Genomic DNA, 19,154 nt, shown 5'->3' with positions numbered 1-19,154 from the left:
TGGATGTTAGAAATCCACAGAAATGTTGCCTGTCCCCCTTATAGTTGGGCTCAGTTTGCTCTTGTGTGTGATTAATAATAATTTATCATTAGTTTCTGTGCCTCTGTAAGACATGGGGAGTGAGCATGTGTGAAACACGTCCCCTCCTGAGCCTCAGCCACAGAGAAGTATATCACAGCCCTGTCAAGAAGGAGGCTGTTCACTCCAGAGGTCCCTGGAGCAGTCACTGTGATGGCAGCTGTCATGCCACTGGGTAGCTCCCTAGCCTGAATCCTGCATGGATTAGGCCAACAGTAGAAACAGTAGTGTTCTGAGATGGAGGCTACCTTGACACACACAAAAAACAAAAACATGGATATTCCATCAGAGCATCAGAGATTTTGTTGTTGTTAACTTTTTAGTGAAAGCACAAGATTTTATACTGTAATTTGTTTTTAATTGCTCCTTATCCTCTAGAAGTTGTAAGGTATATAAAAAAAGGCCTTATAATTTTATATGTAATTTTCTTTTATGTGTATAGAAGTAAATAAATTAAAAACAAACTCTTTTTTTGTACCTCTCTGCTGCTCTATTCTTTTCATGTGAGGTAGAAAAAGATATTAGAAATGAAGTGGATATTTTTCTTACTGACAACCCAAGCTTTCCAGTTTGACACTTCACTGGGGCAAAGGGCAAGTTTTGATTTAAACAAAAAAAAAAAGCTTTTCCAGTTATACTTGAAAGTTGATGTGTTGTTTTTTTTTTGCCTTGTTGCAAAACATGTCTCCTCTTGCCCTGTTGTAAGGCCATTTCTCTTTTTGTATCCTCCCACATGCCTGACATCTGAGTTCGAACTTGGTGGAGTGGTGTCCCCTGCCGGTGTCAGCAGCCTCTTCTTGCTTGGTCCTGTGGGTGGTCCCCCAGGGAAATGCTTACTGAGTTCACTTTGTCAAACTCGCTTTTAGCAGCCTCATGCTAATTCTGCCTCTTAGCAACTTAGCTTCCTGCACGACTGGCTTTTCAGGAAGGAGAGCACAGAGATTTGTCCTTGGCATACCATGCACATCAAATGTCTTTTGAATATTTCAATACAAAGGAAAATTAATTTTGTTTCTCCCTATGGAGGCATAAATTGCTCATGCATGGGGATGACGCAGAGCTTGCTTTTGGTGAACATTTATTATATGATTGAATATGAATTCAATTTCTTAAGGTCCACAGGTTTATGCTAAGATGTTAGGAAATATATATATATATATACACACACATATGCATTTGTTTAAGTACAGTAATTGCTTGAAAGAGCAGCTGATTTAGCTCACTGTAGCATCTTGACAGCCAGCTTCAGACCTGAGCTCTGCTGTGCAGGAGAACTACACTAACTGCAGCAAAATCTGACCATAGCACTTTTCTGGGCTACAAGCAGTTGCTTGGCAAAGCTTTTGGACAAGACAATTAAACATTCACAGTTCTGAGTTGCTAAAGATTTGATTTCTCCTCCTTGTGTTCGGAGTTGCCTCTCCCACACAGTCAAACGACTTAACCCTGATCAGAAAAGGTACTGTTTTGCCATGTTGCCATGGAAATGTTATCGGGCAAGCTACCGTTTTGACAGATTACAACGTTACAACGTGAAATCATGATAGACTCTTGAGTAGGATTTGCTCATCAGGCAATTTCTTGGCCAACATTTCAGCTCATCTTCTGCTTCTTGTTTTATTTTTCTTTAATAACAAATAACTAAAGAAAAAAATGGAATTGTCTGGCAAAAGGTGCTGACTTAGCATTTCTGAAGTCTATGAGCTTCTCTTTCTTTTGAGAACAAACATAAAGACAAAGGACATCTATTCTCTCAATGCCTTTCTCTGGTACTACCTTGCCCATGTTCTTTCAGGCAGCATGCATTCACGTGTTACCTTTGTGACAGAAATGGTACTGTTAGTCTCCCAGATGCCTCCCTGAAATGGTGTGTGATAATTAACTTGAACAGTCACATCATGACCTGGTTTGGGATCTCCGATGTCCATGTTGTGTCCAATGCCTTTCATTGCACTGAGTCCAGAGATGCAATGTCATGTAATCCTTTTCAGAAACTGGCCATGAATTCCCTTTGCAAAGATCAGGGATGTACATGAAAGGTAGTGTTATAGTCTTTGGGTGTTTTGTGAGGAGGGTAAGAAAAGGATTAAAGCAAGGGAGGTAGTCTTAGCGCCTTCAGACACCTGTTGAAATGCATATGCTCATTAGGTTGGCAGCCTCAACTTGGGCTTTAAAGATTTGAAGGAACTTGAGTCTAACCTTACCCTGCTGTGATTCCAGCAACTAGACATCTTTTCCAAGCCCCCCCCCCCTTATGTATGCTTGAATCTGTCAGAACTGCCCTCAAGAGTTATGTTTCCTGTTCTGTGTGTGTTCTTCTCCCCTCCAGAGTGGACACATGCCGGCTGTTCGGGTGTGGGATGTCGCTGAGAGAACCCAGGTGGCCGAGCTCCAAGAGCACAAGTATGGGGTGGCCTGTGTGGCATTCTCGCCCAGCTCCAAGTACATTGTGTCAGTGGGGTACCAGCATGACATGATTGTCAACGTGTGGTCGTGGAAGGTAAGTTCTTCAGGAAGTTGAGTGGACTGCAGAGTTGTTAAATTAAAAAGAGTGGGCAGTCTGTCATTAAGCTATTTCAGTTCTGTCTTGCTTTCTGCCCTTTTTTGCATTTGTTTTTTTGACACTCACAGATGCAGACAAGCTTGGACATGAGAGAAAGCTATGGTCCCTTAGGGATGGTCTAAATCACTTCAGTGCAGGGATATTCTCCAGACTTGGAGACGCTTGACATCTTGCTGTCCTGTCAGAAAAGCCTGGGCTCTGAAACCTTGTCAAAGCCTTGTGCTTTTTTAGAGGTTTGTTAGAAAGCTAATTTACGAGGTTGAGGAAGGAAACTCTCATCAACCAGGGATTCTTTGTTGGTGTAGTGGATGCCCTTGGCTCATTTTGCCTTTGTTGTGTCAGTATCTGTAATGCTTCAATTCCATCCTTGATGATTTGGAATGGGAATTTAAAGAAAGATGATGGAGGCCACGCTGTCTGCCATTGGGTTGAGGCAACATTGTGTGGAAATAATGCCTTTGTCTTATCCATTAAAAAACATTAAAGTGTGTGTTTTTTGTATTGAAAACAAAACAAAAAAACACACACATTTGTAGGCAGGCTTATGCTACGTAGGCTTGGAGCCTTCTGCATTAGTAAAAGCTAAGCATTCATGTGTTGGGTCAGCTCCTGCAACCTCTTCAGGTGCAGTAACCCTCTCTAAAAGATGTGTTTTAAAAAACACACTTTAGTGCATCTGTTAAATCTCATGTGATGCAGCTTATAAGTCTGCTTATTTAGTTTGTTACCCTCTTCATCACATTTCCTATGCTTTAATTTAGTTCTCCCACATGAGCTGAAGTTTGGCCTTTCTATTATTTTGTATAGCTGACCTGCGTGGTGATGCTTTAAGCATGTGTGTCAGGGTTGGAAATTGGAGTGCTCAGTCTTTTGGTTCTTTCAAGTTACGCGAATGGAAGTAGAAACTCGAAGATTAACATAATGCACAGCACGTGTGGGACTGCATACAGGTGGCTTTGTAAAAAAAAATATATATTTTTTAAACTCAAACTTCTACCACTCCTCCCTGGGGAAAGACGGGGAGGAGTAAAACTGAGAACTGGTCTTGGGGACAAGGAGCTCTTGTCGTCTGCCTGTTCTGCTTGGACAATGTCCATTCCCTTTTTATGTCCCTATCATTGCCACAGTCCATTTTCTTCTCCTTTTCCTAAACTTTTGACCTTTTGAAGTGCACAGAGAGGTGCAGCAAATTTTGCTTTGTATCTTCTAGTACAGGCGTGGGCTTTTAGTGTTCTGGGTCTTTCTATAAAGCTTTCTGCCTTTAAATAGAAGGGAGAATTTATGGAGGAACTAGTACTGTTTTCCTTATGGAAAATATCTGTTCCCTATCTTGAGTGCCTTTTACCTACACTGCTGCCTGGAGGCTGGGAGAGCTCCTCCTTGTGCTCGCCTACAGTGTGCCTTTCTGTTTAGAAAGGGAAATGGGTTTGCTTTGAGCTCCCTGTGATTGGGCAACCAGCAAGTGGAGGCTCAGACGCCAGTTCCTGCAGTCACTAGTGACTGCTGACTTGTTCTCAGTCCCAGTTGATGTGGATGTGGAATTGAATGTAAATTGAATGTAAACTGATCTGCCAAATCAGTGCTCCCAGCTTCTGCTGGGGAGATTGTATTCGGGGTGAACAGGTAATAGTTTGGGTCTCATCTTTTCCCTGCTGCAGCACTTGTAATGAGTATGCCTGTAATTGAAATGAGTTTCCTTTTCTTCTGAGCAAAGAAATTAAGCTATCTAAATGATTATGTTTCCAGAAAAACATTGTAGTGGCAGCCAACAAAGTCTCGAGTAAAGTGACAGCTGTGTCATTCTCAGAGGACTGCAGTTACTTTGTCACTGCTGGAAATCGGCACATCAAGTTCTGGTACCTGGATGATAGCAAAACCTCCAAGGTGAGAAAAAGCTTATTGAGGTCAAGCTGTGAACAAGCACTTTTGTCTTATGGCAGGGTGGATTTTGCCCTTTTAAGCTGTGGGAACTGGGAATTCTTTGATTTTGCTGAGGTTCAGGAGCAGCCCTCCACACCTGGCTCTCAGGTTTTAATCTCCCTGTAGGATGGTAGCAAATGCATGCTGCTGCAGAGGCACCATAAGCTTGTTTTATCCTGTGCTGAAGCAGAGGCATGGCTGCTGGGGCTGCATAGAATCATGCTTGTTCTTTAGTAGTCACATATTCCAAAGGAGAAAAAATAGAAAAGAGCTGCAGTTATTGAGCTCCTTGCAGCACAGAAGTAGGGAGAGCTGTTTGATGTTGGTATGAGCATCTCAAGAGGTTGTGAATGTTATTTCTGAAGTTTCAAGTAAAGTATTTAACCTTTTATCTGTCCTCTTCTTCTCTGGGCGACAGAATGCTCATTTTTTGAGTGCTTATGAACAGATAGTCCTACTTCATGCATGGAGCACCTGTTGGCGTTTGGTATAAATCACAGATTGGCCATGAAAAAAGGTGGTTCTTCTTGGGGGGGGGTTGCTGTCTCTGAGTTGTATGTTTTTTATGCTGAGTTTTGGTGGCACTAGCCATATTCTGTTCCACTGATGGTCCCAGTACACTATGCAACCAGTGGGTCTGCAGCAAGTAAAACGTGTCACTACATTTCCTTGTAAGCTGTTTGCAGTTCCCTTTCTTTGAGGCTCTTCAGCACTTACGGCTTGTTGTTCTTAAAAATAAAATAAGTCTGTCTGCCTGGAGTGCCTCACTGTGTTTCTAACAAACTGTTTTTTTTATTGGTAGGTCAATGCTACAGTCCCCTTGCTAGGTCGCTCAGGATTGCTTGGAGAGCTAAGGAACAACTTCTTTGCAGATGTGGCATGTGGAAGGGGCAAAAAAGCTGACAGCACCTTCTGTATCACATCCTCAGGCCTGCTGTGTGAATTCAATGAAAAGAGACTGTTAGACAAATGGGTGGAGCTGAGGGTGAGTTTTGTTCTGTCTGTCCTGTAATATTCATTCTGAAGCAGAGCAGGAACAACAAATAATAAAGGGCACTCAGCACAAGCTGGCCACCAGCAGTAAGAGTCATTGGGCCTCTGCCACTTTGTGACTTACTCTGGTTGGAAAGCCGGACAAAATGGCATTGCTTCTTGGCAGAGGGATTTTATTAATCATCGAGACTTTTTCATTCTCAAGTCTCAGTGTTACGGTAACTGCCCTTCTGGAAAAGCAATGTCCTGAAGTAGCTTTGGCAACTCTTGTGTTGTCCTTCCTTAGTTGGCCCATGTAAGTAGGAGTATTTGAAGGATTCTGATTTCTACTCTCTGCAGTGTCTAACCTGGCTCGTGTGTCTCAAATACAGGTTCCCTAGGTAGGAGGTAGTGGGTTTGGCTATTCTAAAATAGCAGGTTGGCCTATAGTTAAGAATTTTACAGAATTTTCATTTCAGTTGAATGTAGGATGCTCACCTGAACGAATCCAATGCATTAAAACCAAGGCAAAAATCTTTCCATGCTTTCTCTCAAGTGAAATGCCTCTTCTTTTCTTTCCTTTCTTCTCTAAACTCTGCCTTTCACTCTCGCTCAGAATACAGACAGCTTCACAGTAAGTTGGAAAACAGTTTTGCATTGAACTCATCCCCGTATCGTCACAGTCCATTTTTACCATTTTCTGCCATTTGTAGAGATCCCATTGGAAGGGGGGAGAACATTTTTTTTTTCTTTTTTTTTTTTTCTTGTCCCCTTGGACAGGTAATGTATTGGTGCAATATTACAGGGAGAGGTGCTGCTTGCCTGACGGTGGTACTGAATGTAACAGAGGAACAAAAAGCAATGTTCAGAATACGGCTCAGGTGGAAGCTCCTCAGGAAAGCAATCTGGATTTTTAGCCTTTTTCTTAGTCCCAGAGGGCTCGAGTTCACTTCACTTCTCTGACCATGATTCCTTTGTCTGTCAATTTGCTATTCTCTCTGTTGTGTGTTTGGTGACCTTTGCAGTGAAAGTGCATTGCTCACAAGCCTTGTACTATGTCCTCTTCAGACCACTGTGGCAAACTGCATCTCCGTGAATCATGATTACATCTTCTGTGGCTGCGCTGATGGCACTGTGCGGATTTTTAACCCTCTGAACCTTCACTTTGTCACCACGCTGCCGAAGCCGCATTTCTTGGGAACAGACATCGCAAGTGTGACTGAGGCCAGGTACTGTGGAGAGGATTGAAGGGGGCAGGGGAGGCTTGTGTGGGTTAAAACTGCTCCCCAGGCTTTTGCCATCTGGATTGTGCTCTTTTTATGGACTAAAATTGGCAGTGTGTGGTAGATCTCCCTGAGTTCTAACAGCGTTGCCTGGCATGGCTGGGCTAAAGCCCAAAGCTGGTTGCTAGATTACACAGCACGTCTTCTTCCTTATCTCCCTGGAGTTGCTCAGGTCTGGTGGCGTTTTGATTGTAGTTTGCTCTGAGCAAACAGGCAGAGAGGGTACAGGATGCTGCGGCACACTTCATTTGCTTCTGTACCATGGCACATCTTTTCCTTATTGCTGGTGTAAGGGCTGAAGACTCTCTGTAGCAACTTCCTTACGTTGTTAACAGATGCCCAGGCTTTCGTGTGGTATTTTTTCAAAGGCTCTGTTGCAATCTTTTATCAACCCAAATCTCCCACTGTTTCCCTCAGGATTTCTCCTCCCTCAATCTTGTACTTTTTTATTTTGTTTTCCTCCATTGTCCCAGTATCTTCTGCCTTGGCTCTCAATTTCTCACCTTCTGAGATGGGTAATTTCCCAGTCGTCTTCTGTTGCCTCTTTTCCACTGCTCTTCCTAGTGGGAGAAGGAATCCAAAGGTGTATGAATCCACCAGCCATCATTCTAGTGGATATCTGGAGTTCCAACATCTACAGAGATATGCTATTTTTTTTCTTGAGCGTCTCAGCATGTTTTCTCTAAACTTCTGTTGGGAACTTGAGGTAAAAAGTTCAAACAGTACATTACATAGCCCTCTTCCAGAGGATCAGTGGAATGATAATCCAATAATGAAGCTGGAAAAGGAACTATCTCAGTTTAAAGTTTTACCAGTTTCTGGTGGTGCTAAGCCAAGCAATTGCATACACAGACCCTTTAAAAGTACTGTCTGCTGCTCTCATCCGTCAGTCAAGTAGAAACATTCACGTGATTCTTAAGCATGCATTTTTAAGGTTGATTACAATCTTAACATTTTTTTTATTACTTCCAAAAAGCTTGAAAACACTGGACTCTTTATATTCCCTCAAATGCCAGAGCCTTTCTGTGGGATGCTGGTTGTCCACAACTGCCCACAACTGTAGTCATGACTTGATTTTTTGATAGGGTCTGGGCTGCGCTCTTAGCCCTCAAAGTTTTTCACTTGGAGAAGCAGAGCTCCAATTGCCTGGTGTACTTGGATTCATTTTGGCCCTTAACCCTGCATCTCCATCAGTCCTTTTAAATTGCCTGATCTCAACACCCTAACACTCTGGCTATAATTACGTTATTCAATACCATTAGCAGCACTGTGAGATGGGTGTGTTCACCTCAGATCAAGAGGATAGCTCCTTCTCTATGTGCATGGCAGCAGCACTTAACAGAAGACCCCTGTTGAGGAAATACAGGGTTCTCATTGGCACAATCGTGTTATAACCTGGGAAAGGGAGTGTTTCCTTCTTCTACAGAATTCCTCTGTATTTAATTTTGCTTCAGAGAACCTGCCTGCCTAGAAAGGACTGTGCCCATCTGCAGTTGCCCATCTCACGAGTGCTCCAAGCAGCCCCAAGCTGGCCTTTGTGCTGGGCAGGGGTGGAAGGGAAGTATGTCAGACAAGTGGCAGCTGAAATGAATTATTCCTTTGTTCATTGTGCTGATGTGCTCCTATATTTTAAGTAGCAGCACTCTTCCCCTTGGTGCTGCACAAGCGCAGTTCCTGCAATCAGTAAACAGAAGGTAGCACACATCAAAAGTTATTCCTCCATCTTCCCCTTTCTTTTGAGATTGCTTGACTTGGATTTTACCACTTTGTTATGCAGTGGTAAATGATGATGACCTCGAGTGATGATCAAGTGTCCTCTTTGGTGGTCATTCAGGGAGAGCAAAATGCCTGCCTGTGGTGGGACTCTGGGTTGGATGGTAAGGAGAATGACTTTTGCTATGGGACTTTCTAGTTTCCCTTGGGACTTTTCTTGTTCAACTGACAGGCCTTCCCAGCCAGCTATTCTCGCCACCTGTATACGCTGCAGTGTGTTGTTCATCAAGCCAGATCCCTGCAGTGAATTTGAACTCCCATACTTGACCTCCTTGCTCAGACCCCAGGAGAGCACAAGTTAACCAGGCTGTTGTTCTCTCTTTGCACAGTCGTCTTTTCTCTGGTATGGCTGATGCGAAGTATCCGGACACAATTGCTTTGACGTTTGACCCCACCAACCAGTGGCTCTCCTGTGTGTACAATGACCACAGCCTGTATGTGTGGGATGTCAAAGACCCGAAGAAAGTGGGCAAGGTGTACTCTGCTTTGTACCACTCTTCCTGCGTGTGGAACGTTGAGGTAAAGATAGACAGGGAACATCGTCTGCAGGTGCAAGTCTTGGTTTTTGAGTCGTGCTTGGGGAAGTCATCTGAAGAGCTGCCAAATTTGAATATAAATACTTAAAGCGGAGAGAAAGAGTTGACTCAATTTTCTTTCTGTGGTTACTGTGGTTGTTATGGGGCTTGGGTTGGAGCTGGAGGCAGTTCTTTGGCTGCACTGCAAGTGCTGACCAAATGTTTTAATTGCAGTGTGTTACTGGGAAAAAAATGTATCTCACCACTAAAAGGTGGGAGGTGACAGAAGGGACAGAAAAGGATAAAGCTGGATGGAAGAGCTTCTTTCACCAATATGCGTGTTTACTGCTGACCTCAGAAATAGGTGTTTGAGGTCTGTGGTGAGCAAGTGCTCCAAAGGCAAAGGAATGAAACAAGTGATAAGATCTCAGCTCAGGATTTGTTAACCTATTTACCAGTACATCCTGCATTAGCTTCGCAAGTGGTTATTGTCTTCCAGTCTGTCTAGTTGACTTTTCCTCAGAGGGACGGATACAGAGATACAGGAAACAATGCAATTGGTAATATGTTGATGTATATCCTAACAGTTATAAGGAAGAGGAAAAGTGGAAAGAACGTGTGAAGAGGTTGAGGACTCTATTTATTTATTAATCACTTACTTCCCTTTCCTCATGGTTTATAAATCCACAATAGTACTTGAAATTATCAGACAACAGTACAGTGTTGTTGCATGGTCTTTGATGTGCTCTTTGAACCATTAGGAGCAAAGAATGCTGGCTTATTGCAGGCTTCTTAAAGGGATGTTCAGAGAAGCTCATTCAGCATTTGTTTGAAGTGAATATGAAGCTGTGGTTTAGAAACAGGTTTTCCTTAGGAGAACTCCTGTCTGGCTCTCACCTTTACAAAGCAGAGAGGACAGCTCTTTTTTGAAACTTGCTCCTGGTAGGATGCCAATGCAGGACACTCTCATTCAGAGGTTGCTTTTACCTGCCCTTAGATGTATCCAGAGGTGAAGGACAACAATCAGTCATGCCTCCCCCCTGGTTCTTTCATCACCTGCTCCTCTGACAACACCATTCGCCTGTGGAACACTGAGAGCTCCAACATTCATGGCACAGCACTGCACCGCAACATCCTCAGCAATGTAAGATCCCAGGGTTTGGTCACTGCCTTGCTCTTGGGGTTGCACTTTTTTATGCATAAGTATTCTCAAGTTAAGGCCCAGACTTCTCTGGACCTCTAACTCAACACAGGCTTCTCTGGAAGTAGAGCACAAGTCTAGTAAAATCCGTGGACCTGAAGAAACATAACAGGAATAACAGATGTAAAGACAGCTTGTCTGAAATGGCCCTGGGTACTATTGTTTTTTCCATAAATCACCCAAGGATTCACCAAGCTTAGTCTTTTCCAAAACAGTTCGTGCCATATGCTTCAGGAGGGCTGCTTTTCTTTTTCCCAATCTCTGTATTGTGTAACCACTTGGAGATTCATTTGGAAATTTCTATTAAATGAGGCAGAGACTTGAGAGAATTGAATGAGGAACATTTTACCCTCACTTCATCTGTACTAAGGGTGAGGATACTCATACAGTACAGTGATTGCTTATGGGCATTTGCTTCTGCTGCCAGTTGTGTTGGAAGATCTTTGGGCACAGCAGCCCTAACCTGCCTGTTCTCAGCAATGTGCTCATGGTGGAAAAAGCTCCTTCTTTTGAACTCCTTTCAAAAGGCATGGGCTGACTTGGATGATGCTCAGAAGTCTTTCAGGTTCCTGCTCTGTCCTCTACTACATTGTAATCACTAATCCCAGAGCTTTTTTTGTTGTGCAGGAGATGCTAATAATTTCCAGCCCAAAGGCTAATCTTTTGCAAATGGTGGTTGTGAAACACAGCTGTGAAACTTTTATGCTGCAATATGAAGGGACCAAATGTTTGCTCCTAGCTAAAAGTTACCACCAATTACAGAATTACTGCTAATGAAATTTATATGCGGGCCAGGAGCCATGTTTCTAACTTCACTTTAATATTTTGTGTCTAGTTAATATTTTTCTGGGTTTACTGTATTCCCAGGACTTGATGAAAATCATCTATGTAGATGACAACACTCAGGTACTTCTGGACACAGATTACAACTCAGGAGGAAGTGCAGACAAAGCTGACACACAAGTGATGGATACAAAGGTGGGGATACGCACTGTCTGCGTGAGTCCCAGTGGGGAGCACCTGGCCTCAGGGGACAGGATAGGCACTCTCAGGTAATCCCACGTAACTTCTCGTGCAGGGTGAGGGCTGGGCAGGCATGAGAATCAAAACCAGATTTTGCTGGTTTTATTAAGCATACTAAAATCAGCTGTGTTATGTCTTAGGATATATGAGTTGCAGTCTCTGCAGGAAATGCTGAAGGTGGAAGCCCATGACTCTGAGATCCTATGTCTGGAGTACTCCAAACCTGACACAGGTAAATGCAATCGAGGTCCTTCCCTTTTGCATATATATGAATGTAGTGTTGAACAAGTCAGAATGTCCAGCCGTGGTATGTCAGAACCTTCAATGGATTTTGGAGCAGGCTTGTAGCACTGGGCTAGTAGACCGAGACTTTGAAAAAGGCATCTTTCATGTACTCTTCCTTGGAATATTGTAGGTTAAGATTGAAACTTGTTCTGTCTGCTATTGTGGTGTGAAATTCAAGGGCATTTCTTAGCATCCATCCCTGCAGTTTGCTACAGTATGTTTTGTTTCTAAGATGACTTAAGAAGCTGTTTTAAAATGGTGATTGGAAGAGCAAATGGGTTTTCAGTAATGGTCTTGCCCTCTTTTTAACTTTCTTACAGGGTTAAAGCTCTTAGCTTCAGCCAGTCGGGATAGATTGATTCATGTCTTGGATGCTGGAAAGGACTACAGTCTGCAGCAGACCCTGGATGAACATTCTTCTTCCATCACTGCTGTGAAGTTTGCAGGTAGATAATCACATCCTCCCTCCAACGTTGGATTTAAACACAGCTCTTGTCCTATTGGACATAGTTGTGTCTGTGAAGTAATTTGAACTGCTTAAATACTAAAAGTAGGTCAGGCTGAAGCTGCTGCTGCTTTTTGTTGTCATCTGTAGCTATAGTCCTAACAGAAGGTGCCTCCTTTTCCCATCTATTTTTTCCTTCTCCTTCTTCTTCATTGAAAAATCCTCTCCTGATTGAATCCCCAAGAATTTCTTTAGAAATCTGTTTTCTATAATGATTTACTCCCTTTAACCGATGTCAGATGGTTATACGCTCTTCTTAGTAGGAACTGCTGTGGAACAGTCATCCTCCAAAAAACAAAAAACAAACCAAAACCCCACAGAAATATTTTGGGATTAACCAGTCACAAGTAAATTTGTCATTGCAAACCAGTGTGAGGCTTTGTACTCATGATAATGGAGCACACTGTATCCCCAGCACTCTGTTACTTCTGGTGGTCAAAGACATCAGTGTGGTGTGGTGTGCTGCAATTGTCAGGGAGCAACAAGGACTGGCTGATCTGCAGGGGAAGAGGAGCCAGTAGTCAAGGGTGACAGGAAGGCCAGCAGAGCTAGTGGCCTCACTGGCAATGGGAAAGTCCCACAGTACCTAAACAAGGTGGAGCAGACTAAGTCCAGTGACAGTAAATAGATTCAGCCAGCAGTCCAGAGCACCAGACAAATCCATAGTGATGAGACAGGTCCAAGAACAAGCCAGGAAGACAAATCAGCAAGTCAGGGTCAGCCTGGAGTTGGTATGCAAGGTTGGTCCCAGTTCAGCGATTGCCAGGCAAATCTGTAGCAGCAAGGCAAGTTCGAGTTCAAATCAGGAAGCGGAGTGTGTGGGCCAGGGTTTGGGTCAGTGGGGTACATGGCCAGATGTAGGTGTGGCTGCAGTGCTGCTGCAGCATTGCTCAGTTGGGGTTCAAGGACGAGAACCTGACCTTGAAAGTAGCTCTCAAATGAAAAGCTCAAGTGAAAGGACCTTGCCGAAGCTTCATGGAGCACTTTCAGGGAGCCTCTGCTGAGGTGCTTTCAGGCTTTTTCTCAAGTAGCTCCAAGGCCAGCAAAAGTTCTCTGACAGCTCTGTCTTACAATGAGCTGGCTTTGAGTGCAGCCAGCTGAGCTAGGAGATGGGGGAGGCACACTGAAAGCCCTGGCAGCTTAGGTCATTGTGCTAGTCTGTGAGCTAAAAGCAGTCCTGCTCTAAGTGGGTGCAGCTCAAGTGTGTGATATTGTATCCATTTTCATTCCATTGAGGTTTTTCAGGTGTTGCTTTGATGAAGAAATAGATTGGTTACAAAACAGTGTTAAGGGAAGAAGGAAATCTTGACCTGAGTAAGAAAGGGCAGCGAGAAATATGTGACTGATTTTGAGGACTAAAAATTGTCTATTGTCCATTTTCAGCTTATACTGAGTGTGACCCGCCTTTCTCTTGTCATATTGCCACAGAGTGCTGTGGCACACACAGAATAAGAACATGAGCATGTTACTGGGGGAAAAGACAGAATTACATCCTAATCTGTTGCATAAGTCCTCTGTGTTAAGACGTCATGCACTTTGAGCATTATCAGATTTTTGTCCCTGAGAAGGGGCTTCTGTATTGCTGCAGTGTCATACTGCTAAGGTAGGAGTCAGTTTTAGCTAATCAGGTCTGGAATAAATGAGCAGTGTTATAAATGGAAGCATTTCCTCCACCTTGTATCTCTATTTATCTTTTGATCGTCTCCTGCCTTTTTGTTCCAGCCAATGATGGGAAAGTGAGAATGATAAGCTGTGGAGCAGACAAGAGCATCTATTTCCGCACTGCGCAGAAGGTAAAGTTATTGCAGCTTGCTGTGTGTTTTTTTAATAATCTCTCCATAAAGGAACTGCTTTAAAGAGCAATATCAGAATTCTGTAAGTGCTTGTTGTTGTTTCAGCCTCAGTGTCTCCCACTCTGTCTCAATACAAGAGATTACATTTAGAGAACTATTTCTGTGAAGCATGCAGGGCTCCCAGCCTGACCTCTCTCAGCAAGATTCAAAGTAGAGAACTGTCAGGATATCTGCTTTTCTTCTGCTGTCCCAGCTATTGTGAAGAGTATGGGCTGGAGGGAGGAGTTTGCTGTGCCTCCAGTCCCAGCTGCTCTCAGCACACCTGGTTAGAAGGAAGTGTTGGTTTGTGTTGGCTGTGTGAGAGGATCTGAATTTAGAAGTTTTTAATAATGGGTTAACTACTTGATTTTGACATAGTCCTTTACCTGCATGCTTAGACAGGAGAAGGAGTTCAGTTTACCCGAACACATCACATTGTTAGGAAGACCACTCTGTATGACATGGATGTGGATCCCAGCTGGAAATATGCAGCTATTGGTTGCCAGGATCGTAATATCAGGTTAGTTTTCACCTCTTGTCTTGAAAATGTTCTTGCAATCATAAATGAGTTGGCCAGAGCAGTCCGAGCCCCATCATTGTTCCTTGATTCTTTGCCACAGCACTTTCAGACTGATCTGAGGTCTCACCTCAAACTCTGAGATTGAACTCTGCTTTTTCCCCTGCTGATACAAACAAACAAACAAACAAGTGTGGATATATAGTAATGTCCATTGGATTCTCGGCTTCTCGCTGGGTTGCCCTGCAGAGCAAAGCCTTTCTACTGGAGAGAGAAAGTGTGCCTTCCTTGGCACATCATTGAGCTGTGGGGCATGAACTTCTGCACTATGGTAACTTTTACTTTTAAAGGTATGCCCAGTGAGAAGCTTTGAGGTACTGTGAAGTAGCTGGGACTGCAGGAGCTTAAAACTGAACTAGATGTGACTGTCTTTTTACAAGTGGAGTCCATTCTCTGCTCCCTTTTGATCGATTTCTCCAGCCTGTCTGCTTCTGCCTTCAAAGCAAAGGAGAATCTCTGTAGCTGTGTGTCTCTTGTAGTATCTGGATGACATGCTGAGAATTCTGGACATAGCTCAATGCCACTGCTAAATGTCATTTGTTTTTGCATTCTCATATAAATAAAGGGTCTTGCTCTCTTAAACCTTTCCTTTAGTATGAAGAAACCACAGGTATTTTTATAGTAAGGGTGGACTGGCAGGAGCTTATTATGAACTGTTCCTGCTACATAACCATTAGCAACCATAACAAGGCATGGCAAGGTTTGCTCCCTCCCATTCTACTTCCCTTCAGTGCCAGCATGCTATACTTGTTCTTGATTGAGTATCAAACCTGAATTTTAAATCAGATAATCTGCTTGATATTTTATCATCCGGTCTTAGGTCCTTACGTTACTTTCCAGGTTGTTTCTTAAACCATTTAAGTGATTGGTGGTTATAGTTTGTAGAGGCTGCAGCTCTACTTCCTGTGGTTAGGCCCTGTTCCCTGTATCTCATGTGAAATGTCCCCCCCAGGGTCTTCAACATAAGCAGTGGAAAGCAGAAGAAGCTTTACAAGGGATCCCAAGGTGAAGATGGCACCCTCATCAAAGTAAGTTGTTTTCTTTCTTCTTCTCTTTTCCTTTTTCCTGCTCTTCTGAGTGTAGATTAGAGCTTAGAAAATGAAATATGAATCTGAACACAATAATGTTGTTGTTTTTTTTTGCTTGCTCTCTACTTTGCTTATCCTTATCCTGCTGCTGGTTCCTCCTACCTCCATCCATCCTACCTCCATCTTTATGGGACAGTAAAGTATTTGGCTATCAGGCTAAAATAGGAAAAGAGTCAGTGGACGATGATAATTTCTCTCTGTCCCCTGTCTGAAGTGAGACACAGTCCCATGCTGCAAAAGCAAGCAGAACTGCAACAATGTCCATCAGGAAATACTTTAGTCTCCTTACTTCAGTCCTTTAATTTTTTGCTCCAGAGAGCTCATTCTGGCCTTCTTGATTATTGTTGACAGGATTTTTAGGTGGATTTTTAGGCCTGTTTTTTTTTTCAGGATTTTTAGGCCTGTTGATCAGAGTTCAGAAATGTCATTGCCGGAGGGCAAATGCAAGTGAAAGGCTTTACAAGTTGATAAAATTAAGTAGTATCTATGCTGAAAAGCTCAAGTTCTTTGAGCCCTGGAGGGCTGAACAAACCCAGCACTATTTAGACAGTCTGTTCGTGTTTCACACCTGCTGAGTGTATCCAGGCTTTGGGGTAGCTTGCCTGCTTCTGCCACTTGCCTGTGCTTCCACTGGTAAACCCACATGCATTAAAGATTTAGTGTTAATATTGGTGCTAGCACATTGGTGTGTGGAAGAGTTGCATTCATGTCTTTAAAGGGGAAAGACCAATTGACACAACCAAGGTATCTCTGCTTAAGTTACCAAACAAGCTTCTTCATTGTTTTTGTTTTCACTCATTTTTACATTTTCATATTTTTATATTTTTTAGAACAAATATTTCTGTTCAGCTGCACAGGCTTAGCAATATTACTGATGGGTGTAAATAACTGGGTTAAAAAAAGGAGAGGAAAGCAAACAGCTTTGTTCAGTGTCACCTCTTCTTTTTTACAGAGAGAAACAAGTTCTCATTCTCTGTGTCTATTATATTCCTATCAAGTTTTTATAAGCCATAGTAATGAAAATGAAAAATTGATGGTAAGCTCAGGTGTCTGATTATATCTTTCTCAGAGTACAAACCATGAAGTGTTGCTGGAAGCTGGATTTTTTTGTTTTTAATACCCTTTTTTTTTCCATGTGTTACTCAAGTGGGGAATCTCAATTATTTTGTTTGTTTTTAGGACAGTTATGTAACCAAGGGATTATAGTTGCCTCTGGAATTTAAACTTTTTTGGTATGTTGTTGTGAGGTCATAACATACTTTGAAGTTCAGCAAATAGAACCCAAACAGTGACATCTGAAGCAAAAGATACAGCAACAAAATAAACATTGCTGAAAAAAGCTATCATTATTTTAATATTGTGGCTTCTTCAAAAAACAGACATTTTCACTCTTGATTCCTCAAAGTTCTGCAAAGCACAAAGCATGGCATTTGCTGACAGTAGCTATATTTGCTGTGTAGTGCTGCTTCAGTCGTAGTGAGATATTTGATCAAGGCTAAAAGAATAAATGGGTGTGTATTTAAAAAAAAAAACACAAAACAAACCGAAGTTGTGAATGCTGGAGATTTGACCACATCATCATCAAAGATGCTTTTTCTCTGTTAGTTTCTCTCCTCAGGATTGGAGTCTGAATATTTCACTAAAGTCTGGCAGCTCTGATTTTATTTATTTATTTTGAGTCTTCTATTTTGTTTTGGTCATTTGGTAAAAGAAAATAAGACCTCAGTGCTTAAAAGAAGATGGGAAACAACGGTATAAGCCTGTCCATTGGTGATGGTGCCTTCGCAGTCATGAAGGCATTCAATGTAAAATGTTTATAGTCTCTGATTAGGCTGGAAATAGTTTCCTAACTGTTTAGTTATACTGGACATTTGTCCTGTGATGCTGGGCAGCCTGGTACTCAACTGGAGTCTTGTGGAGCTACTTGCATTTTGTTTTGTTAACAACTATGGTTGTCTTTGCTGTTCTGGACTGTTTTCATGCAGTTTGAAAGCACTTTCTCACTAGATCTTTGCACTTCTCTTACCTCCTAAACAGGTGCAAACTGATCCCTCTGGGCTTTATATTGCAACCAGTTGTTCTGACAAGAACCTCTCCATCTTTGATTTCTATTCTGGCGAGTGTGTTGCAACCATGTATGGGCACTCAGGTAGGGCATGTAAACTTGTGGAAACACATTTTTCTGCTGATGACTGTAATATTAGTGTCTGATACTAGTCAAAGCTTTCTGAAGGTTCCTCTCTGCCAAAGTTTACCCATTGGGTAATTTGGACTAGGTTATGTTTGGGTGAAATTGTAATAGTTTATTTCATTGCAAACTTTTTTGAGACTGCATTTTGCATTGGAAAATGTAAGCACATGCGCATGTATGCCTGTCAGGCCACGTATTTGTTTGCACAGTTAATGGTCTGTGTAAGATAGTCTATGTTTTTTCAGTGTATGCTAAATTTCTTTATGATGTACTCTCAGCTCCTGTCATGCAGGGGTTATTCTGTTATAGACAAGAAGAGACTTCAGTCTGTATGCTTGTTTTTTCCATGGTATAACCTTTCTAATCTTAGGTGGTTATGGTAATTGGGGCATATCGATCTGTGAAGTGTTTGACTTTAATCAGTCTGTGTTCAGCACAGCGATTCAAATTCTATTTGGCTAATGATCTGTTCTACTCATTGAAATAATTAAAGGAAGGTTTATTGATCATGCTTTATTTCACACAGAAATTGTAACTGGGATGAAATTCAGTAATGACTGCAAACATCTGATCTCTGTTTCTGGTGACAGGTAAGGGGGATTTGTTTGTGATACCAGCTCATTCCATCTTACACTAAAGTTTGTCCAGAAGGAGGGTAGATTTATTTCATGAGGAATGTCTTATGAAGTCCAAAGAAACTTCAGGGCATTCTAAATCTGAAATGTGCTCTGGCAGAAATTATCCTTCCATAGAACAAGACATCCATGTGAAATGTTTTTGTTGTGGTTTTCTGAATGTAGGTACTATTATAGTAAAAGGAAAGGAAACAAGGACATGGCCTCTTACTTTACCACTCTCAGGTCCGTAACATAATGCAGTGTAATGGAGTTTGTGATATTCCGAACAGTGGTGCCACAACATTCTCTTACAGTACCCCCATGTGTGAGGTTTTGCCAGGTGAATGGGCCTGTCCAGCAGCAAAAAGGAAAGGCCTGTCCCCAGTCTTCCTGTACCTGTCCATACGGTCCTCTTCCCTGCTCCCCTAAGCCAGTTGTGGTACAGCTGACCCCTCAGTAAGCTGATTCAAGTCACTAAATCAGCAGCCTCTGGCTCCCCAGCTGAGGTTTCTGCAGATTATTGAGCCAAATCAGCTCATGAAAACATTAAATAATCACCAGACTGAGCCTAAGGGAAAAGCAGAATATATGCCAAATGTAATGATTGTAGAGGTGAGCAGACCCACTGCTCCTGGAATCAGTGAATGCTTAAATCAGCTGAACCTAATAAGATTTTCCTTCGAGAAACAAGGCTTCCTGGAGTGCCATCTCAAGACCTGCGCAACCCAGAT

The 19,154-nt window shown here is 42.5% G+C and overlaps 1 protein-coding gene across 5 annotated transcripts in view; it reads left to right on the top strand.

Annotated features, from left to right (window-relative positions):
* MAPKBP1 (mitogen-activated protein kinase binding protein 1) overlaps positions 1-19,154 on the top strand; it is a 96,809-nt gene that overhangs the window by 50,263 nt on the left and 27,392 nt on the right. For all 5 annotated transcript variants that reach the window (XM_035539797.2, XM_050711093.1, XM_035539798.2 and 2 more), the window contains exons 6-19: positions 2,408-2,578; positions 4,388-4,525; positions 5,364-5,546; positions 6,602-6,762; positions 8,919-9,108; positions 10,102-10,248; positions 11,173-11,357; positions 11,469-11,560; positions 11,934-12,059; positions 13,841-13,911; positions 14,349-14,470; positions 15,480-15,555; positions 17,653-17,764; positions 18,333-18,396. In XM_035539797.2, coding sequence (XP_035395690.1) covers positions 2,408-2,578; positions 4,388-4,525; positions 5,364-5,546; positions 6,602-6,762; positions 8,919-9,108; positions 10,102-10,248; positions 11,173-11,357; positions 11,469-11,560; positions 11,934-12,059; positions 13,841-13,911; positions 14,349-14,470; positions 15,480-15,555; positions 17,653-17,764; positions 18,333-18,396 — 1,838 coding nt within the window. The remainder of the gene's footprint in view (positions 1-2,407; positions 2,579-4,387; positions 4,526-5,363; positions 5,547-6,601; positions 6,763-8,918; positions 9,109-10,101; positions 10,249-11,172; positions 11,358-11,468; positions 11,561-11,933; positions 12,060-13,840; positions 13,912-14,348; positions 14,471-15,479; positions 15,556-17,652; positions 17,765-18,332; positions 18,397-19,154) is intronic.

Source organism: Cygnus atratus, chromosome 5 (genome assembly GCF_013377495.2).
Source record: "Cygnus atratus isolate AKBS03 ecotype Queensland, Australia chromosome 5, CAtr_DNAZoo_HiC_assembly, whole genome shotgun sequence".
NCBI classification, from domain to species: Eukaryota; Metazoa; Chordata; class Aves; order Anseriformes; family Anatidae; genus Cygnus; species Cygnus atratus.
Note: the sequence above shows the minus strand (reverse complement) of the source record. Positions and strands in the feature narration are given on the sequence as shown.